The sequence below is a fragment of the Paramormyrops kingsleyae genome, chromosome 19 (genome assembly GCF_048594095.1).
Source record: "Paramormyrops kingsleyae isolate MSU_618 chromosome 19, PKINGS_0.4, whole genome shotgun sequence".
In the NCBI taxonomy this organism is placed as follows: Eukaryota; Metazoa; Chordata; class Actinopteri; order Osteoglossiformes; family Mormyridae; genus Paramormyrops; species Paramormyrops kingsleyae.
The window spans coordinates 2,031,484-2,054,355 of NC_132815.1; the positions used below are offsets into that span (position 1 = coordinate 2,031,484).

General features: G+C 46.7%; 2 protein-coding genes across 2 annotated transcripts in view; both read left to right on the plus strand.

Annotated features, from left to right (window-relative positions):
* The first annotated feature begins 1,863 nt into the window (after positions 1-1,863).
* The window catches only part of LOC111843825 (uncharacterized), a 90,301-nt gene continuing 69,292 nt past the window's right edge, over positions 1,864-22,872 (plus strand). Inside the window, exons 1-3 of the mRNA XM_072702814.1 lie at positions 1,864-1,946; positions 9,386-9,703; positions 10,101-10,364. Coding sequence (XP_072558915.1) covers positions 1,886-1,946; positions 9,386-9,703; positions 10,101-10,364 — 643 coding nt within the window. The 5' untranslated portion in view covers positions 1,864-1,885. The remainder of the gene's footprint in view (positions 1,947-9,385; positions 9,704-10,100; positions 10,365-22,872) is intronic.
* Positions 19,099-20,245, plus strand: LOC140581019 (lysosomal cobalamin transporter ABCD4-like). The gene is made up of 3 exons (XM_072702781.1): positions 19,099-19,134; positions 19,472-19,611; positions 19,961-20,245. The coding sequence occupies exons 1-3, from the start codon at positions 19,099-19,101 to the stop codon at positions 20,061-20,063; spliced, it is 279 nt and encodes a 92-aa protein (XP_072558882.1). The 3' UTR covers positions 20,064-20,245.

Below are 22,872 nucleotides of genomic sequence, written 5' to 3' on the forward strand. Positions count from 1 at the left end.
AGCCATTAGCCTGTCCCAGGATGCACAGGGCACAGTCTCAGGGTTACCAGCCTATCAGAGGACATTTACACACAGTCTCAGGGTTACCAGCCTATCAGAGGACATTTACACACAGTCTCAGGGCTACCAGCCTATCAGAGGACATTTACACACAGTCTCAGGGTTAGCAGCCTATCAGAGGACATTTACACACAGTCTCAGGGCTACCAGCCTATCAGAGGACATTTACACACAGTCTCAGGGTTAGCAGCCTATCAGAGGACATTTACACACAGCCAAACACTACAGGCAGTTTAGAGACACCAAAAACACCAGACTGACTGTGTAGCTTTGGGTTATGGGAGGAGACTCACACAGCAGAGGGAGAGCATGCAAACTACACACACACAGAGTGGGGGTGGGCAGTGTGAGTGTGTAGTGTGAGTGTGTAGCAGGCATGGAGGCGGGGGGGGGGTGGGGGGGGGGGGGGCTGATTTTCAGCCCGGGAGTTTAATGCCCTAGTCCAGCCCATTTTGTCTCAGTTCTGGGGGGATGCCAAAATTCTCATATTATGTTTGGTTCCTTATGGTTAAGGTCAGGGCTGGGTGGGGGTTACAGTCGTCATGTTGGAGTTTTGTTATAATTTTTCGCATAGAAATGAATGGAGAGTCCCCACAGAGATATAATTACAGTACAAACCTGTGTACTGTATGTGTGCGTGTGTGTGTGTGTGTGTGTGTCTGTGAGGAAACTCGCTGTTTAACATTCTGGAGGGTTGCTGTAGAATTTTAATGTTTCCAACGATTTTGTTTTCTGACCGGCTCAATTTTACACTTGTCAAATTATTTTGTTGACCAGCTAACTGGCCCACCAGCAATTCTCCCGATTGGCCACCCCGAGTCTGGTGTGTAGTGTGAGTGCGTAGTGTGAGTGCATAGTGTAAGTGTGTAGTGTGAGTGTGAGTGCGTAGTGTTAGTGTGTAGTGTGACTGTGTAGTGTTAGTGTGTAGTGTGACTGTGTAGTGTGAGTGTGTAGTGTGACTGTGTAGTGTGAGTGTGTAGTGTGACTGTGTAATGTGACTGTGTAGTGTGAGTGTGTAGTGTGAGTGCGTAGTGTTAGTGTGTAGTGTGACTGTGTAGTGTTAGTGTGAGTGTGTAGTGTGAGTGTGTAGTGTGACTGTAGTGTGAGTGTGTAGTGTATGTGGGTCGATGGTTGTGTTCGGTCCTTTTAAGGACTCGCAGTAAAAAAGCTTCCCTGTTTCCCCTGTTTGGGGCCATTTCTGAAATTGTTGTCAGGGGCAACCAAACAAACCACAAGCAGACTGGGGGCTTCATAATTCGGGGTCCAAGCACATTGTGCTGGAACCCCATTGGTTTTCATTTTATTATTTCAAATCATTGTCTATATCTCGTATAATAATTTAATGGTGTCTACTGCTCCATCTCAAATTCAAATAATTCATCATTATGATTATTATGATTATTCTGATGATCATTAGGCTGTTATTGTGCCCCCCTGGCGTGTGGTGCACTATGTATTATGACTGCCTTATGAAGCACTATAGATACCTTTATAATACAGTACAAACTATCCTTAATGCTTATACCCACATAATAACTCATTATAGAGGTATCTACTGTATAGTGCATTACAGAGAGCTTCATAAGGCAGGTCGTCGGCACTTGGTGCCCTACGCACAGTGTGTGATGTGTTTGTACGTAGCGGCGGCACTGAATTAATATATTGATATTTTATCTTACATTTTAGCCAACAGTGCAAATAATATCCATCAAAAATGAGCTCATTAAGGGAAGGGAACTTCCTCTTTAGTGTATAAACCAACATCCTCTCAGGCCGTGAGACAAACACAAACCGGCTCGCTGAGAGCCAGACGCCTGCAGATAAAATGCAGTGGATGGAGTTTATCACTGTGGGGCTGCTGCTCTGTACTGGGGGTCCCACTGTGGGTAAGTGAGAATTTATCACTGTGGGTCTGCTGCTCTGCACTGGGGGTCCCACTGTGGGTAAGTGAGAGTTTATCACTGTGGGTCTGCTGCTCTGCACTGGGGGTCCCGCTGTGGGTCAGTGAGAGTTTATCGCTGTGGGGCTGCTGCTCTACGCTGGGGGTCCCGCTGTGGGTCAGTGAGAGTTTATCGCTGTGGGGCTGCTGCTCTGCGCTGGGGGTCCCGCTGTGGGTAAGTGAGAGTTTATCAATGTGGGGCTGCAGCTCTGCACTGGGAGTCCCGCTGTGGGTCAGTGAGAGTTTATCACTGTGGGGCTGCTGCTCTGCACTGGGGGTCCCGCTGTGGGTCAGTGAGAGTTTATCACTGTGGGGCTGCAGCTCTGCACTGCGGGTCCCGCTGTGGGTCAGTGACAGTTTATCACTGTGAGGCTGCTGCTCTGCACTGGGGGTCCCGTTGTGGGTCAGTGAGAGTTTATCACTGTGGGGCTGCTGCTCTGCACTGGGGGTCCCGCTGTGGGTCAGTGAGAGTTTATCACTGTGGGGCTGCTGCTCTGCACTGGGGGTCCCGCTGTGGGTAAGTGAGAGTTTATCGCTGTGGGGCTGCTGCTCTGCACTGGGGGTCCCACTGTGGGTCAGTGAGAACTGGGCAAGTAGCAGAGCTCCAGATCTGACACTAAATATTATTTACTAATTATCCTGCTGCATGAGGACATCCGTATATAAAGGGGTTTAATGCAAAGAACACTGAATGTTACTGTGATGTTTACGCATTTTCACATCAGAATATCATTCTACTGTAACATGTTGATTTCTATTTACTGAATTTAAAGTGAATATTTAACTAATTTCCACCCAGGAGGAAAAAAGTCTCTGAGAGCATTAAAACATCATTTATACTTAATTAAGGCTCATTCCATTTCAATTCAACAAATACCTGGACTGAGATAAAGGAGAATTTCTCTGAATAGTCCCTCAAAAGATACATTAGGCTATATTTCAGGGTTAGTTTGGGCTTTTATTTTATTAAATGAGCCGATTATAAGGAAAGTTTTCACTGAAACTTTAATCACTTCATTTCCTAGCAGCTCTTGAGAAAGTAGCCATAGATATATTTACATATGAAATTTCTGCACTGTATTAAACACTAAAACATTAAAATGTTTTATCAAAAAATGTCATTCTATTTAAATTCAAGAAATGCCTTTGAAAAGTCCCACAAACACTTTACACACATTGGACACATTTCAGGAGCAATTAAGGCTATTTTTATTAAATAAGCAGATTTTTTTTAAGTCATTTGTTTATATGCCTGTATTATTATGCTTATTTAATACATACAAATATTTAATGTTCTATGCTCAACCACTAATCCAATGTGTTCAAAGTGCAGCATTTAAACTGTTGTCTCGCCAGTTTGTCTTTGAGGTAACAAACCACTTCCTGATGGCAGAAGCAAAGCTGCCCTTAAACTACTAAGCCTCTCGTCATGTTTTAATGCTATATGTTAAGTTTTAATGTTTTTAATGTTTTAAACATGAGTTTCCCACCAGCCCAGTACGACAGCACCGGTAGATAAAGTCCTTTTGGGGGAGACACCTTGACTTTAATGAAACCAGAACAGTTTTCTATACCATTGTGTGAGGCTCACTGGGTTCTCCTAAACCTGACGGGGGGGGTAAAGACGCATAAAGCCATAGTAATCTCCACCAAACAGCCCTGACGGGGGTCGAGGCGCTCTGGAAAATAACAGTAATAATGACAAATACTTACTGACCCCCATGGGTAAATTCTCTTTACCCCTCCCCCAGTTTGCTTTCTCTCCCTGAGAACAAGCTGGCCATGAAGGGCAGCCTCCCATAGCAGCACCCAGGGAGCTGGGGGTTAAGGGCCTTGCTCAAGGACCTACAGACACACCAAGGCTGGGCTTGAACCAGCAACCTTCTGATCACAGGCACAGAGGCTCAGCCCACTGAGCCACACACTGCCCCAAATTGACTGTCTCCGTCAAATTCTCTCAAGAAAGCTTGGACACCAACCTTCTCATGCTCCCAGATCACCCTTACATTAAGGTGGAACCTTCTCCTGCACTGAACCAACATTTAGTTTTGTTACAGGCTCACTGTGTCTTAATCAAAACATATTGGACAAGCGTGGAAAAACACCCTGGGAATTCAAAGGCTGCCAATCCCATGTATTCCGGCATAAACACAAGAATGGCATTAGGTTTTTAAAGCAGATCATCTTATTTAGCGATAGCATGATAACATGTGAGCAAAAATATCTGATGATTTAGGTGTTAAAATAAGAGAAAAGCATTAGTGCACTTCAAGCGCATACCCGTGTCCGTAAGGAGCGTCGTGCACCCACACGTTTCTAAAATGTACGACTTAAATACTGTTTATGTTGTACCACTGGCTTTAGACACGGCTTTTGATGGTCAAAAGCTCAATGTCATTTCCTGCCCCAGCCACGCCTGTTATAAACAAGCAGACACACCACTCCTCGAGCGGAAAGCGGACGGAAAATCATTTATTTTGGTAAGATGCGTGTTTGGTGTGAAAATGAGAAATGCGCTGGTATGAAACCAGCAAAACCACTTTGCGTTGCGTTGTCCACTGGTGCAAAATAGGGCCCTTAGAATGAGGGATGTGAGTCAGTTACTATACCGATCATATAATTTCTATCAATCAATGACGGTGATTAAAATGCTAAATAATGTTAAACAGACACACAGACAGACAAACGTTATTTAAAAAGCAGTGATACTGAGACATAGATATCAGGCCACAGCCGATCCTCCATCCACAGCCACTGAAGACCAAGCTGCTGCATTTCCCAGAAGCACGAAGGCTCGCATCCACAGCTCTCTCATCGTCTGTCTGCAACATCACATATCAAACCCCGCAGTTTGTAGGGAATGTCGATCTCCTCCTTCAGCTCTTCAGCTGATGGCCTCAGCGGCTCTTTGGCGTTGGTGGTTTGGGGGGAAACAGTCACAGCCGCTTTCATGATGACATTTTCAGCCGTGGTTTAGACAGTTTCAACAGCTTTTCAAAACTGTATAATAAGGAAAAATGCATCTGGATCATAGAAACACTGCGATGGGTTGGCGCCCCATCCTGGGTTGTTCCCCGCCTTGCACCCATAGGCTCCGGACCCCCGCAACCCTGGATAGGATGAGCGGTTTCGGAAAATGGACGGATGGATGATAGAAATATGAATGTCACGGTGGGTTTGAATAGCATATCACACGACCACGGCAGGACTCCTGCACTGTCTCATCCATAATCTAGCCCGGAACCCCTTCGATGATCTGCATGACATGTGCTGTCATACGTTCATCCGTCGAGGTAAACCCTGCAAAACGGTTGCTACACTTTGCTAAAACCAGGGGTGCTCAATACGTCGATCGCGACCGACCAGTAGATTGCAAAGGTAGTGCAGGTAGATCGCGCGACATTCAAAAAACTGTTTTAGATGTTATGGCCTCTGTCATCTGTCAACCCCTATGGCATTCGCCACTTCATTGACGTAACGGGCGGTCAGTCCACTTTTGCTTAAAACTTTGTTATATTAGGTTACCGAAACAAAACGCGTATGTTTTGCGAGCTGATGCAAAACTCCAGCAAGCAATGATCAAGTGTCCCAGCCAGCCTTCCAATTTGTATATACTAGAAAAGGGATATAAAAAATGAGTGGGGGAGCCGGACAAAGTAATAAACCGTAAATATATTGAATTGTATCGTTCTGTGAGAGTTCATGCAGTGATACAAGATTCGCCAACATGGACGGTATATATAAAGTATAATCAGTGTGTGTGTCTATTTATGTGTATATATTCTGTACACACACACACAACATCGCTGACCGCAGGCAGATAATCGCAAAAAGTGGACTTAAACCAACAGCTATATACAGGCCCATGTGCACACAGCTGACCATATCCACCTAATAAGGAACACATAACCCCCTGGTGCGGGTGATATGTGCTGCCCTCTGTTGGCCTGTCTGGGGAGATATTCGCGAAAAAATGTTCTAAATGCGGAAGTGTTTTATTCCATACGACTTATTAAATATATTATACTTATTTAAAATATGACATTAAAATAGAGTTATGAATAACTCTTAATAATAAAGAGTCCATCTTTCTTACAACGTGTTAATCAAAATTTCATACTTATTTAAAATAGCACATTAAACAAAAATGCTAAAGTGTTTTATTTCTTTGATGGTATAAGTACATGGATGATTATTATATGCATCCATCCATCCATCCATCCATCTTCTGTAAATGCTGGTCCTATTCAGGGTCACAGGGGGTCCAGAGCCTATCCAGACACATGCACACACACACACACACACACACACACGCGCGCGCGCTCACACACACACACACACACAGGTTTGTAATTATATCTTTGTGGGGACTCTCCATTCATTTCAATGGGGAAAACTCTAATCACAACATAACGACCTTAACCCCTACCCAGCCCTAAGCTTCAGTAACCAATCAAAGTATGAGACTTTTGCCATTTTTAGTTTTTTGATTGTATTCATAGATCTTTGTGACGACCTGAAAAATGGTCCCCACAACATCAAAAAAACAGGCTTTTTTACATTGTGGGGAACATTTGAAACAGCACGTTTTATACTAATGTAAAATAGCACATTAACAAAAACTGCTAAAGTTTTTTATTCCTTCTTCAGAATATATATGCCTATCTGTGCCTGGTGTGTGATAAGGGGGGGCAGGGGTGGTATTCGAGTTCTAATGAGCACTTATTGTGCCTGTGAAGGAACACCATGTAAGCTCCGCCCCCTTTAGTTAACAGACCAATCGCGATTTTTATGCACTATGTGCCTCAGCACTCGATGACCCCGCTGTTACTTTACATGATCTGCCACTTTGTGACTGAGTTCCTGTTGTTCCTAAACACTTAAACTTTGCAATACTAAACACTTTGCGCCGTTGTTATTGGTTGAGTGTCTGATGTTCCACACCTTGCCCCTCATTAGCCCAGTTACCTTTGTATTTAACTGCCTGCCCCTGTTCAGGTCTTTAGTCACTCACTGTGTATCCATGCTGCTTGTTTTGTAATCCTGTGTTACCCTGTTTCCTTCTTAAGTTACTTTAGGATTCCTGTAGTTACTTCTTGTTTTCCCAGTTTGCTTTTTGGTCCCTCATGGTCCTTTTACTTTGTGCTCTTCGCAGTTTGTTCTGCTCTGTTTTGTATATAAGCTCCTTTTGTCACCGAGCCACCAGTGGATCGTTACCTTTTTCCCGCCTGTGCCGTAACACCAGCTTACAGCCTGTACTCGCTTGTCGCACGGTTTGACACTTATAAACAATTTTCAAACTATCTCAAACGGTAAACCGCAGATACCTGAAACTGCTGCTACTGAAACTGTGGATACAGGGATCACATTGTATATGTTTTTGCCCTAAGACCAGAGACAAGGTGTAAGTTTTGATCAATACTTAGCTGAGCTACTGACATTAAGTACAACCTGTGAATTTGGTGATTTGAGGAAATTCTGTGTAGAATTCCAGAAAATAATCCAGGAGAAAGACTGTTGAATGAGAAGGAGATGGAACTGCACATACCTGTGCAAACAGCGGACATGTTGCCAGCCAAGAGCAGAGGAAAAGGGTTAGTGTTAGTATATAGGGTTAGTTATATATAGGGTTAGTTAGGGTTAATGTGCAATTTGGCAACATATGAATGGGTTAATAGCCCTAAGTCGTGTCCAGCACAGTATTCTTTGGTCCGTGGCCTGTTGGGAACAATGCCGACCCCTTAGAATTTTGGGTTATATATGTCTATACATATTTATTCATTATTATACTGTACCCCTATGATTGGGGGTGTGATTAGAGATTTTCGGCCTCCAACCCAGACCAATCATATTATGTTCCAAATTTTTTAGAGCCCCTGTTAGGAATTGTCATAACTGCCCCCCCCCCCCCTTTACGGAGCCCCTGCCTATGATGCACAAAGAAGCCAAACATAAATGGGTTAATGACTCTATAACCAAATGAGACAGACATGTTCAGTGAAGTGTGTGTCACGATCGCATCCAGGGAAGCAGGAGCAGGGAGACGGATAATCAGGAATGGGATTTATTACGGGGAAAACAGGGAAGCAAAGGACAGCATCGGACGAACATTAATGACAGATCTGACGATACAGACTCAGACTTAAACACACAAGACCAAAGGACAGAGATGCAAAACAGCGGAGAACTATCAGGAATTCACATGAGGTAATGAGGGGGGCGTGGTACACACGAGGATCGTACGAGCAGGTCATGACAGTGTGCTTTGGTCAGGACTCTGGGAGACAATGCACCCCCTTGGATTTTCAGGGTCAGGGTTAGGGTTAGGGTTAGTGCATTGGCATTTGGTTTCAGGGCTATTAACCCAGTCATGTATTGCCCCATTGCACATTAATCAGAATCAGAATCAGAACTCACTTTATTGGCCAGGTACAGGTGCTTGTACAAGGAATTTGTTTTGTCAGTATTGGTGCTTTACACTCACAGATAACATAGAAGAACAAAAAACATAAATTAAGAAAAAGATAAATATAAATAATAAAGGAATAAAATAGTGCAGCGCAAGCTGAGCAATATACTGACAATAATTATAAGTGTCCCATCCTACCTGTCCTGTGTGCCACACCCCTCCTGTTTCCCTCCCTAGCGGCCTAACAAGCCACACCTGCTGCCCGTTTGGTCTTACCTCTCATTCCTGTCCTCTCGTCAGTCACTGCCAGCTGCCTCCTGTTTGCTCCTTTGTAGATCCTGTATTTAAATGCTGCCCAGTCCTCAGTTCCCCAGTCCAGTCAGTGCTGCTTCTCCCTGCTTCTGTTCCTGATAATAAAGTCCCTTGTGAGGGTATTTTGTTTCACAGCCTCCATCTGGGTCGTGTTTACATTTGTCAGTGAGACAATAAGAACATTAAAGGGTTCACAGTTATACTGAATATTAGAATATAAAAGTATGAAAAAATATGATGTGCGGTAGATTAAAAAGATGCACAAAGATGCATGCAGAGAGACTGGGGGGTGTTGATGGATACAATATAATAATAACTATAACAGACAAAGATAACCTGAAAACCCAAAGGGTGTGTCGTCAAAAATACAAGGAATCTGCATCGTCCCCTGAGTCCACCCGAATATGGAATATGAGGGTAACTTTACTGCGACTTTACGCAGGGGGGGGGATTTGTCCGCGTTCAAAATCACACCGTAATCACCTCACAATAGCCTTATAACAGACACTTTAAACAAGTATAGTTATGACAGATCATAATTATTCCCCAGCTACTCCGAGGTATTTACTTTACGAGATAATCAGCCCCCACCCCCCAAAAATATGTAATGATTTATGTGACTAAACCGTTTGCTGTTTCAGTGAGTTTTCATGTTTCTCTCCCAGGTGCCGGTGGGGAATCCCCTGCTTCATACGTCACAGAGGGAGATGATGTCACTCTGCCGTGTAAAAATGTACTTTATCCTAACTGCTCCTCAACTGTGTGGAACTATAATGACAGGTCAAGCAGTACAACTGTTGAACTGTTCGGTGATGTGAAGGTCACAAACTCACAGAAACACAGGAGACTAAATGTGATGGCTAACTGCTCTCTACACATTAATAATGTCAGCGCTGAAGACACTGGATCGTATATACGTCGGCAGTATATCAATGGACAGCAACACGGAAATGATGCTGCTGCTTTCCTGTCTGTTCTTACCGGTGAGTGTTTCCCTTATGAAATAATATTGCGCTTGAAATTTTTCATAAACACGACCAGTTGTTTAACATTTTTATATATTTATACATTAAGCTTTTCATGCAGTAATTAAGCTTTTATGTCTGCATGTTCTCTCTGGTTATATTGGTTTCCTGCAGAGAAACTCTAGTTTCCTTCGACGAGACAAACGACACGACTTGGTTAGATCCACAGTTATGGATAATGGCCGGATGGATGTATAGTCCGTCAGCATCACGGCCGTAATCTCAGGTTAAACAGCGATGCTTACAGCTGTAGCGCATCTGTACATTTTATCCGCTGTCATTTTAAGACCTAGAAAGAAAGAGGAGATAAAGAAAGTGACATGAGGTGGAATGTTTGCTTTCTGTGTTCTTACAGAGAGAAAGTCGCAGTCTGGCGGCACCGTGACCCTGCAGTGTCTCCTGTACACCTATGAAGGTCCTGGACGGTGTCCCCCATCTCTCACTCTGCGGTGGGTTAGTGACACAGACCCCCCGTGGCAGAGAGATCCCAGCACCCAGACACACCCAGACCGCTGTATCTCCACTCTGCCGATTAACCATCCGGGGACAGAGAAGGACCAGACGGAATGGCGATGTCAGCTGCTGGATACGGGGGAGGTGAAGCTCACATCCAGACCTGGTAGGAACTCTCCTTCTCATATCTGACAGCTGATCTGTCTCTGTAATGTCAGGCACTAGACAGAGTATTAAAGAGTAAACTGAATATAAACCTACCGCTGTTGGTAAATAGTATAAAAATTAAGCCCATTCCCTTTCAGAAAAGAAATTGTTTTTTGTAGATTAATTTCTTTAAAAATCAATTATGTCTCGGAGTATAGAGTATATATGGGGAGTGTGAATGTGTGTACGGCGTTCATTTCTGTGTGTCTTTATGATGGGCGAATGGGTGAATATTTGATTATGTGTGCATGAGGGTGGGAACGTATGCTTGTGTATGTGTACGCCTGTTTGTCTATACGCAGGTGTCAGGTTGGGTCTTAGACTCCACCTGGAATAACATCTCAGGCTCTATTGCCCCCCACCACACTCCCTGCTGGTGGATGGGGCCCCCGGCTGCCGATGCGTTGGTGGTTCTCGATGTCCGGGGCTGGATGCTCTGGTGTGTGCTGACTCACTCTCGGCGGTTGCCTGTCGGGGCCTGGTCCTTCCGGCTCTGTCGGGGCCCTGGCTGGGGGGTGGGGGGGTCCTTGGATCTCTGGGCCCGGGGTCCGGTCTGCCCTGGTGTGGCCGGCTGCCGGCGGGGCCTGCGTGCTCGCCGCCACGGCCCCCTGGGGCTCCTGCGATGTGGCTGCCGGATGGCCCCCCTCCGGAGCGCTCCTCTGCCTTTTTCTGGGTGGGGGCTGCAATCGTCCCTGCGGTGGTCCTCCTGGTGTTCCCGTGCCCTGAGGGGCCTCTGGATGTCTGGGGCCCGGGTCTCCTCCATGTCGGCTTCATGTCCTGGGTGGGCGGGGCTGTGGCTCCCCACACACATTACTAGACAGTTACATGGAGAAACCTTAGGAACACCAGCGCGCTGACACACACAGGTGTGCACACAGGTGCTCACAGACACCTGCTCACGGACACACACTGTCTTGACCGGCTGTTGCTTCTGGGCATGTGTTGTAATGCGGGTTGTGTGTACTGTTCAATAACATTTAACGTTTGATGGTTGTTGTGGTTAGTACAGGTGTTGTATGTTGTTTTTCTCTTTTCAGCAGACATGGAAGCAGATTATCTGTTTTGTTTTTTTTTTCCTTTTCTCTCCTTTTTTCTTTCTTTTTTCTTTTCCTCTCTATCCCTCTCTCTCTCTTCTTCTCCTTTGTTCCCTCCCCCCCTCCCTCTCCTTCTTTTGAGGAACCAAATAAAAAAATAAAAAATAAAAAATACCCCTCCTTGGATTGCCACCTTATCGTGGTGGAGGGGTTTGCGTGCCTCCGTGAACCTGGGGGCTAGGTTGTCGGGGGCAATAGCCCCTGGTAGGGTCTCCCAAGGCAAAAAGGTCCCAGGGGAGGGGCCAGACAAAGAGCAATCCGAAACAACCCTATTAAAAAGTACAATATCAAAGTCCCGTTTCCCTCGCCCGGACTAGGGTCACCGGGGCCCCACCCTGGAGCCAGGCCTGGGGGAGGGGCCCGTTGGCGAGCGCCTGGTGGCCGGGCCTTGGCCCGTGGGGCCCGGCCGGGCACAGCCCGAAAGAGGCACGCGGGACTGTCCCCAGGTGGGCCCACCACCCGCAAGGGGAATGTCAGAGGTTCGGTGCATTGTGGATCGGGTGGCGGCCAAGGGAGGCCCTGGCGGTCCGATCCCCGGCTGACAAAACTGGCTTTCGGGACATGGAATGTCACCTCTCTTGTGGGGAAGGAGCCTGAGCTTGTGCGTGAGGTTGAGAGGTTTCGACTAGATATAGTCGGGCTCACCTCAACACATAGCTTGGGTTCTGGAACCAATCTCCTGGAGAGGGGCTGGACGCTCTTTTACTCTGGAGTTGCGGCGGGTGAGCGACGCCGGGCTGGGGTAGGGCTATTGGTGGCCCCACAGCTCGGTGCATTAACATCGGAGTTTACCCCGGTGAACGAGAGGGCTGTTTCCCTGCGCCTTCGGGTCGGGGATAGGTCTCTGACTGTCATCTGCGCTTATGCGCCGAATGTCAGTTCGGAGTACCCGGCCTTCTTGGATTCCCTTAGCGGTATGCTATTTGGTGTGCCGCGGGGGGATCCCATCGTTTTGCTGGGGGACTTCAACGCTCACGTGGGCAATGACAGTGTGACCTGGAAGGGGGTGATTGGGAGGAACGGCCTCCCTGATCTGAATCCGAGTGGTGTTCAGTTATTGGACTTCTGTGCAATGCATGGTTTGTCCATAACGAACACCATGTTCGAGCATAAGGGTGTCCATAAGTGGACATGGTACGAACATGCCCGGGGCTACAGGTCGATGATCGATTTTATAATCGTATCAACTGATCTGCGGCCCTCTGTCTTGGACACTCGGGTAAAGAGAGGGGCAGAGCTGTCAACTGATCACCACCTGGTGATGAGTTGGCTCAGGTGGCGGGGGAGGAAGCCGGTCAGACCTGGTAGGCCCAAGCGTATAGTGAGGGTCTGCTGGGAACGTCTGGCAGAGGCTCCTGTTCGCTGGAGCTTTAACTCGTGCCTCCGGCAGAATTCCAACTGCATGCCGGGGGAGGTAGGGGACATTGAGTCCGAATGGACACTGTTCCGGACCTCCATTGTGGAAGCGGCCGTACGGAGCTGTGGCTGCAGGGTGGTCGGTGCCTGTCGTGGCGGTAACCCCCGTACCCGATGGTGGACACCAGAGGTGAGGGGGGCCGTGAAGCTGAAGAAGGAGGCTTACCGGGAATTATTAGCCCGGGGGTCTCTGGAGGCAGCTGACGGGTACCGGCGGGCCAGGCGGAACGCGGCTCGGGCGGTCACAGAAGCAAAAACCCGGGCGTGGGAGGAGTTCGGTGAGGCCATGGAAAGTGACTTTCGGTCGGCCTCAAAAAGGTTCTGGCAAACCATACGGAGTATCAGGAGGGGGAAGCAGCTCCTGGTTCCTACTATTTATAGTGGGGGGGGGGGGCTGTTGACCTCATCTGGGGACATCATCCGGAGGTGGAAGGAATACTTTGAGGACCTCCTCAACCCTGCCTCCGATACATCTACGCATACTGCCTTTGAGACATCTGAGGGCGTAGAGCCCGAGGGTGCTGGGGGGGGCTTGCCCATCACTGAGGCTGAGGTGGCCGCGGCGGTTAAATAACTCCGTGGTGGCCGGGCCCCGGGGGTGGACGAGATCCGCCCGGAGTACCTGAAGGCTCTAGATGTTGTGGGGCTGTCGTGGCTGACACGCCTTCTCAACAGTGCGTGGAGGTCAGGGACAGTGCCGCTGGATTGGCAGACCGGGGTGGTGGTCCCCTTATTTAAGAAAGGGGACCGGAGGGTGTGTTCCAACTATAGGGGGATCACACTTCTCAGCCTCCCTGGGAAGGTCTATTCCAGGGTACTGGAGAGGAGGGTGAGATCGATAGTCGAATCTCGGATTCAGGAGGAACAATGCGGTTTTCGTCCTGGTCGTGGAACACTGGACCAGCTTTATACCCTTGCAGGGGTACTGGAGGGGGCCTGGGAGTTTGCCTATCCAGTCTACATGTGTTTTGTGGATTTGGAAAAGGCTTACGACCGGGTTCCCCGAGGTGCTCTGTGGGGGGTGCTTCGCGAGTATGGGGTCCGGGGTCCACTGTTGTGGGCGATCCGGTCCCTGTACGAACGGAGCAGAAGCTTGGTCCGCATTGCCGGCAATAAGTCGGACGTGTTCCGGGTGCGTGTTGGGCTCCGCCAGGGCTGCCCTTTGTCATCGGTCCTGTTTATCATATTTATGGACAGGATTTCTAGGCGCAGCCAAGGCGTTGAGGGTGTCCAGTTTGGTGACCTCAGGATTGCCTCGCTGCTTTTTGCAGACCATGTCGTCCTGTTGGCTTCATCTGCTGGGGATCTCCAGCAGGCACTGGGGCGGTTCGCAGCCGAGTGCGAAGCGGCAGGGATGAGGATTAGCACCTCCAAGTCCGAGACCATGGTTCTCAGCCGGAAACGGGTGGTTTGCCCTCTTCGGGTTGGGGAAGACGTACTGCCTCAAGTGGAGGAGTTTAAGTCTTGTTCACGAGTGAGGGTAGGCGGGATCGGGAGTTGGATAGACGGATCGGAGCGGCGTCTGCAGTTCTGCAGGCGCTTAACCGATCCGTCGTGGCTAAGAAAGAACTGAGCCAAAAAGCCAAACTCTCGATCTATTGGTCCATCTTTGTCCCTACCCTCACCTATGGTCATGAGCTATGGGTAATGACCGAAAGAACGAGATCGCGAATACAAGCGGCCGAAATGAGGTTTCTCCGCAGGGTGTCTGGGTTCTCCCTTAGGGATAGGGTGAGAAGTTCGGATATCCGGGAGGGCCTCGGAGTAGAACCGCTGCTTCTTCACGTCGAAAGGAGCCAGTTGAGGTGGTTTGGACATCTGGTGCGGATGCCTCCTGGGCGGCTACCCGGAGAGGTTTTCCGTGCCTGTCCTACAGGGAGGAGGCCCCGAGGCAGGCCCAGGACTCGCTGGAGGGATTATATCTCTCGGCTGGCCTGGGAACGCCTCGGTGTCCCCCCCGAGGAGCTGGTGGGATTAGCTGGGGAGAGGGAGGCCTGGGTGCCTCTACTGAAGCTGCTACCCCCGCGACCCGAACCCCAGACAAGCGGAAGATGATGGATGGATGGAAAAATAAAAAATAATAATAATAAAAAAAAAAAATTACATTAAAAAAAAAAAAAAAAAAAAATACAAATAAAGTAGTCCTCCGCAGAGGGGGGGTGGTGGAGGGAGAAAAAAAAAAAAAAATCAATTATTCAGAGAAGTACCCAAATGTTAAGCATTTTTAATAATGAAAGTTTATAACAAATGTTCCAGGCTGCTGTTAGTATTCATTATAGAGGTCTTTTTATGTTTCACAAAAGAACTTCAGAATCATTTCATGCTTTGAACATCTTAATAAACAGCACTTTATTAGAAACAGCCAATTTTCTAGAAATTCCCCCTGCTGAAAATGAGAAGGACAAAGCAAACTGTAATCCAGTAGCACAGTGTATTACTGCAGCTGCGTATTCAGGATGTTTAATTTTAAAAAGATCAGGTCCCCTTAGCAGGGATGAAAGTGTGTTTCCACATCCAGATTCACTTTTTAATAAAGTGCTGTTACTGAAAAGCTAATCATGGAAAGATCTTAAGTAACTTCCAGCTTCATTACTGTTTATCCAGAACAGGGTCGTGGTAAAAGTACAGGAAACAAACACAGACCGACAGAGAAAACATCCACAGCCATTTCTGTGACTGTTCGTCTTTGTCCTACAAAACCTCAATCTGAGACCCTTTTACCAAAATGACACGAGTGTTTAGTCCTTAACAGAGTCTGATTCAAGTTAACATTCTCCAGCTGGTTAGTGGTAGAAACTGAGCAAAGAATTCTGTGTGTTTGTACTCAACTGACAGACAGTCCTGAAGACAACAGTGATCATACAGAAACTACAATGAAGACACCAACTCACACTGGTTCCCATACTAACCATACAAGTCACACAACTGTAGCTCCAACAGCTACAGCAGCAGGTACAGTGATATCATTTCTGGTTTCTATTCTTTACCTTCATAGTGGTTTTGTAAGAGTAATACATAGAGGATGTGACAGGCTAATGAATGAATATTATCTGTAGTGTGACAGATATACAGCGTGTTTAGAGACACTGTTACATGTGTAAGATCTGTTATGCATGTGGTGCCTGTTTGAAAATGCGCTGGCCCAGAGTAACTTACTGTACTTCTAATGTTATTCCGGCTTTGATATAAATCAGACCTGCAGTTATATCATGTGTGTATATAATGAGAGCAGTGAACTCTGCTCTCTCAGCAGCTCCAGAGAGGAACAGGGCGGCCCTACAGCCTGCCAGTGACCTGCAGTTATATCCTGTGTGTATATAATGAGAGCAGTGAGCCCTGCTCTCTCAGCAGCTCCAGAGAGGAACAGGGCGGCCCTACAGCCTGCCAGTGACCTGCAGTTACATCATGTGTGTATATAATGAGAGCAGTGAGCCCTGCTCTCTCAGCAGCTCAAGAGAGGAACAGGGCGACCCTACAGCCTGCCAGTGACCTGCAGTTATATCATGTGTGTATATAATGAGAGCAGTGAGCCCTGCTCTCTCAGCAGCTCCAGAGAGGAACAGGTCTGCCCTACAGCCTGCCAGTGACCTGCAGTTATATCACGTGTGTATATAATGAGAGCAGTGAGCCCTGCTCTCTCAGCAGCTCCAGAGAGGAACAGGGCGGCCCTACAGCCTGCCAGTGACCTGCAGTTACATCATGTGTGTATATAATGAGAGCAGTGAGCCCTGCTCTCTCAGCAGCTCCAGAGAGGAACAGGGTGGCCCTACAGCCTGCCAGTGACCTGCAGTTATATCATGTGTGTATATAATGAGAGCGGTGAGCCCTGCTCTCTCAGCAGCTCCAGAGAGGAACAGGGCGGCCCTACAGCCTGCCAGGGACCTGCGGTTATATCATGTGTGTATATAATGAGAGCGGTGAGCCTTGTTCTCTCAGCAGCTCCAGAGAGGAACAGGGCGGCCCTACAGCCTGCCAGTGACCTGCAGTTATATCATGTGTGTATATAATGAGAGCAGTGAGCCCTGCTCTCTGCTCAGTCCTGCAGCTCTCCTTCATATTGCATGTTGTTATGTACAGGATCCAGAATTTCCCCTTGGATCAATAAAGTAAATCTTTTTACAGAAACTTGCTGAATTTTTTTTGATTCATTATATAAAATTTGAGTTTTAGCTGTTTTTCTCTCTGTCAGACCAATCATACCTTTTTCCTGTGTTCTCATTTTCTCTTGATTCCACCAATATATTCCAGCTGTTACCTTCCCTTGGGGTAGATGGGTATATGCATGTCTGTAATCAGTATGTGGTGTAAAGTAATACTGCAAGTATCTGTCTGTCATGCTCCCGTTTGGCCAACAGAGGGTGCTGCTGGTCATCCCTTGTCCTCCCTATTGGGTCTAATCAATCATACTCTTTGTTAGTCTGTATATATCAGTACCTGCTCCCCAGTCCGGTCGTTGTCATCGGTGTCGTTCCCAGTGCCATTCCCTGCCTGAGTTCTCTGTGTCAGTTTAATCCAAACCTTCCCTCCTGTTGGCATAATAAAGCCCTTTAGTCCGGGGGTGGCCAATCTTACCCAGAAAGAGCCGCTGTGTGTGCAGATCTCACTGTAACTCTGTAATCACATCACTAATTAGAGGACTGATTGGCTGAAGAGTCCTCACACCTGGGTTTGAACAGCTGACCTGAAGGTTACCCCAAAAACCTGCACACACACCGGCCCTTTGTGGATAAGATTGGCCTGTGCTGCTTTAGTTCCTGCTCCACAGCTGCACTGGGGTCCTTCATCTCCCCGAACGTCACAGATACATCCACCCATCCAACTTATAACAGCTCATCCTGGTCAGGGTCTTTAAGTCATGTAGGATATATGTTACATGCTAATGTACAGCTAGAGCTGTTTGCTCTTTATATATAAATAGATATTAGACCCATTAATGAGCTTCAGTTAGTAAAACTGCCAGCTTCAGAACTTGCCTTTTTAAACAGGTATAACACCCTTATTGACAGACCACCATAATGTTGTCAGTCCCGTGCAAAAGCATGACTAGACAAATAAATCCATTTTTCATTACCAATCATTCAATGGACATCAATCCTGGGGGATATTCCAGGAAGCACAGGGAAAATCATTATTATTATTAATAGTTTTAATTAATAATACTACATTTTATTTATAGATTACCTTACACAAATTAAACAACTTAATAACATTTTAATACAACAATGAATAAGAAACTCCATACACAGTATAAATTATACAAGAGTGACAATAAAATAATTCCTGAAATAGAGAAAGCTAATATAAACATGAGTTTTAAGGTGGGATTTAAACTGAATGCAGTTGCTGGATATTGACGGGGAGAGAGTTCCATAGTGTGGATGCTGAGCGCTGAAGGTCCTGTCACCCATGGTGCTGAGTCCAACAGAAGGAATGGTAAGTCATTCCGGTGGGGAGGAGCGGGGAGAGTATGAGAGTGTAAAAGGTCAGCCAGGTAACTAGGAGCAATAGTATGAAGGGCTTTGAAAGTAAGCAAGAGTATCTAATACTCAGTCCTGTACTGGGCAGAAAGCCAGTGAATCTGAATGAGTATCGGGGTGATATGCTCACTAGGTTTACACCATGTGATAATACGAGAGGCAGAGCTTTGGATGACCTGGAGCCTGTGAAGTTGAGACAGTTGAGTTCCGTAGTGAGTAGGTTCAATTTATAATAGATAAAGTGGTAGAAATATGAAACAAAAAATAAGATGAGCACTATTGGATCTGAGTGAAGTGAACATCTTCACTTTTCTGGGGCCCTCCACAGAGATAAGGCGCTCTTAGCTTCTACACGTTACACTTTGTCCAGGAATCTCTGTCTTTGCATTATGAAATCATCATCAGTTAAGGATTTGGTACATTTCAGGATGTCCATCTTCTAACCATGTATCCTGGTCAAGGTTGCAGAGCGAGACCTTACAAAATACTCAGAGATGCCAATTAGCATAACTGTGTGTCTTCAGCCTGCTGTATTTTGGATCTTTGCAGAACCAGGGAGCTCATGCAAACTACAGACACGCAGCAGACGTGGAATTCAGACCCACCATGCTGGAGATGTGAGGTCACCGTTCCAGTCTGATGGCTGATAATTTACCAACCGGGTGTCATTCCAAGCAAAGACTGTCCTGATTTTAAAGACCTCTTGATGTTAGCTGCTCCTCTGCTGGTGCAGAACTGCATGGTAAGTTCAAAGGTCAGGAGTCTGTAGTGAGACATTCACAGGGCTTATGGGAACCTTTAACCAGTAACCATTAATAATTAATTCAGTTATGAAACTAGTTAACAGTCAGTTTACCACCTCAGAAACTCCAGGATCTCCATGAAGGAAACTTTCCAGGTTAAATGTGTGAAATTCTGATTCTCCTTCAGACCCACTGAGTTCCCCTAGAGAGTACAGCAGCAGGACTGATACAGAACACTGACACTGATCTGTCCTTCACACATGGTTCTGGATGTTGCAGGCCGGGCTGCAGCCTCACAGCTGCAGGGTCTGATGGCAGTTTTGTGTTTTCGCTCAGCTGAAGAACCTGGACCAGCACATCTGCAGCCTGATGTATGTGAGCTGGCGGAGGGCTCTGACTGAGCGGCTTCATGGCTCCTACTTCCAGGGCAGGGTCTACTACACGCTGAACATGCTGCGTGAGGATCTGCACAACCCGTACGCCCCGGCTGCTGTGCTCAGTGACTGACTCGCGCCCGTGTATCAAACGCGGGGCGGTATTCACAAGGCCCTGTGTACAGTGATGCTTTGGCTTCAGCTGCTGTGTAATGATTTAGCATTTAATGTAGTTCAGTGCCATGAAACATCTGTTGCTCCGCCAGTTGTGGCCCTTTCTGTGTCGCCCGGCCCGGGTCTCTGGGCTCCTCCTAGCCCTGTGCTTCCTGCCCGAAGGCCTCTTTGAAGTGTGAATAAGTGTGCGCCATCTGAAGCCACGCGTGATAAAGAGTGAGAGCCACACTGCCGCTGCCTGGACAGCCGGAGAGTGACGCTGCTGTCTGTGTGCCAGAGACCAGCGTATCAGCCAGGACGCGGAGAGGCTGTGTAAGCAGGTGAGCACCATGGCCAGCCGCCTCATCCTGTCCCCCTTCACCGTGGCCTATTACACCTAAACCTAACCCTAAACCTAACCCTAACCCTCACCGACAAGGTGCCGATGGGCCCCATCGTGGCCACGCTGGTCGAGCAGGAGGAGCTGGAGGGAGACTCTAGGTGCGGAGCTGCTGTGTGGCGCTCGGCCCTTTGCCAGCCGCCTGAGCTCCTTTGCTAAGGCAGTCGCTGGCGTTCGTAGGCAGGAGGCTGCGGGCGACTTCAGCTCATTACTTTGAAAAATGCAAATAAACGTCTTTGTTCAAAATTGTGACAGAGTTTTGGGTGGAATTGAATTACAAGGCAGGTCAAAGGAGCAGAAATGAGTTTATTACTCAACATACAAACACAGGATGGGGGGCGAGGTCTCATGAAGAGGAAGAAACATAACAATCTGAACCCCAAAAAGCAAACTACAGAGAGAAAAGCCAAAGACGAGAAGAGCTCTGTGCATTCGGAGGAGCCTCATTCCCCCGCATCCCCTCTAACGGGCTAAAGTCCAGCTTACAGACCCTGTAAACAGGCTGACAGAGCAATTAGCCCAGACAGTCGGCTGTCTGTGAGCACAGAGCTGGTGCTGAATGAGTGTGAAAAGGCCAAAGGGCCCCAGAAGCAGCCCCACGTCACGGTTGTGCTGTGCTTTACCTCACAGTGACGTCTGAATCGGCAAACATGCAGACGCGGTTTATTTAAGACAACAGCAAAAAAAGTAAAGAAAAAAAACCCATAATATTCAAAGCACATAAAATATCACGACGAGAGAATCCTTCAGTTCCTGGAGATGGTCAGCATTGTTACATGGATACATCCACCCATCCAACTTATAACAGCTCATCCTTTTCAGAGTCTTTAACCCTCAATGGGTCCTTGTCAGAAAGTTACGTTCCAGGTCCTTGGGGTTCAAGTTGCACCCCTATCCATTGGCATATATAATTCAATGGTACCAAGCTCAAATTCAATTAACTAAAGTTAAGATACATTTATTAGTTAACTGCATGATGCTTGCACAGCTTATGCAGTGAGATAGTGCAGTTAAAGGGGTTGCGGCAGTGGGGGGGGATGGGGGTGGGGCAGCAGAGGGGACTGGTCATATAATGCACATTCCGACTGTATCCTCTTGCAGAATGTGTCGAAGAGCTTCAGCTGTGGAATACCTAGCCATGGTGTTATATCTTTTCTAACAGTTGAAATGTAAACAAAACAAAATGGCTGACTTTTTTTAATATCCGAAAATGTTCTAGAATATAATAACATAAAAAATTATAGTAGCAATTATCACTAATTAACTGAATTTGTCGATCATATCAATGTCATAAATTAACCCTAAAAAGGGTTATGTAATAGCAACTGGACTTTTTCATAGAAGACGTTTTGCACTCCATCCAGAGTGCTTTCTCAATTCTGACTGACTGGCATAGCAGGTTGATGAACCCTGTGGAATCCTCAAGTTGTTAGCACTAGATGGTCACCTGTGGGTTGTTGTTGTTCCTCCTGGCTTTCATGTGTTTCACTGATACCACCTGAGGCCGAGCGTGAACGACTTTGCAAGCGTCTTGGCAAAGTTGAAAGAACTGCATTGTAGGTGGACCGGGAGGACAACTGCTTCAAATGAACGACCGTCGTTGAACAGAGGAGGTGGCCTAAGACGTCTATCACCTACCTACAATGCAGTTCTTTCAACTTTGCCCAGACGCTTCCACAGTCGTTCACGCTCAGCCTCAGGTGGTATCAGTGAAACACATGAAAGCCAGGGGGAACAACAACAACCCACAGGTGACCATCGAGTGCTAACGACTTGAGGATTCTACAGGGTTCATCAACCTGCTATGCCAACCAGTCAGTCAGAATTGAGAAAGCACTCTGGATGGAGTGCAACACTTCTTCTATGAAAAACAAAGTCCAGTTGCTATTGCATAACCCTTTTTTAGGATAACCATGACCTGGATAACTGAGAATCTCCACAGACATCTGTCATAAATTAAGTTTTTTTTGGGGTGCATTTTGCACCCCCGAAGAAAGTATGCCAGCGATAATTGACGTCAACACTTTTTCTATCATTTTCTGCATGACCGTATGTAAAACTTGTGCACTTACAATGTCCTAGAGGATAACTGCTGTAATTTTAATAACAACATGGTAGTAGCCATAGAAATGGGCAGGGGGTGCAGAACGCACCCCAAGGAACCATTGAGGGTTAAATCATGCAGGAAATATTTTATGTGCAGCTAATGCACAGCTAGAGCTGTTTGCTGTATATAAATAGATATTAGGCCCATTAATGAACTTCAGTCAGTAAATCTGCCGGCTTCAGAACTTGCCTTTTTAAGCAGGTATAACACCCTTATTGACAAACCACCATAACGTTAAAGCATAAGTAAAAATAATACTAAAACTAAAAAATATAAAACTATTTTTCATTACCAATCACTCAATGGACATCAATCCTGGGGGATATTCCAGGAAGCACAGGGAAAATCATTATTATTATTAATTGTTTTAATTAATAATAATACATTTTATTTATAGATTACCTTACACAAATTAAACAACTTAGTAACATTTTAATACAACAATGAATAAGAAACTCCATACACAGTATAAATGATACAAGAGTGACAATAAAATAATTCCTGAAATAGAGAAAGCTAATATAAACATGAGTTTTAAGGTGCGATTTAAACTGAATGCAGTTGCTGGATATTGAGGGGGAGAGAGTTCCATAGTGTGGATGCTGAGCGCTGAAGGTCCTGTCACCCATGGTGCTGAGTCCAACAGAAGTAATGGTAAGTCATTCCGGTGGGGAGGAGTGGAGAGAGTATGAGAGTGTAAAAG

Excerpts from the sequence above, each read along its gene's own strand:
- LOC140581019 (XM_072702781.1), top strand. The coding sequence starts at position 19,099 with ATGTTAGCTGCTCCTCTGCTGGTGCAGAACTGCATG. Across the intron at positions 19,135-19,471 it reads TGCTGGTGCAGAACTGCATG|CTGAAGAACCTGGACCAGCA; the intron begins GTAAGTTCAAAG and ends GTTTTCGCTCAG. Across the intron at positions 19,612-19,960 it reads CGTGAGGATCTGCACAACCC|AGACCAGCGTATCAGCCAGG; the intron begins GTACGCCCCGGC and ends TCTGTGTGCCAG.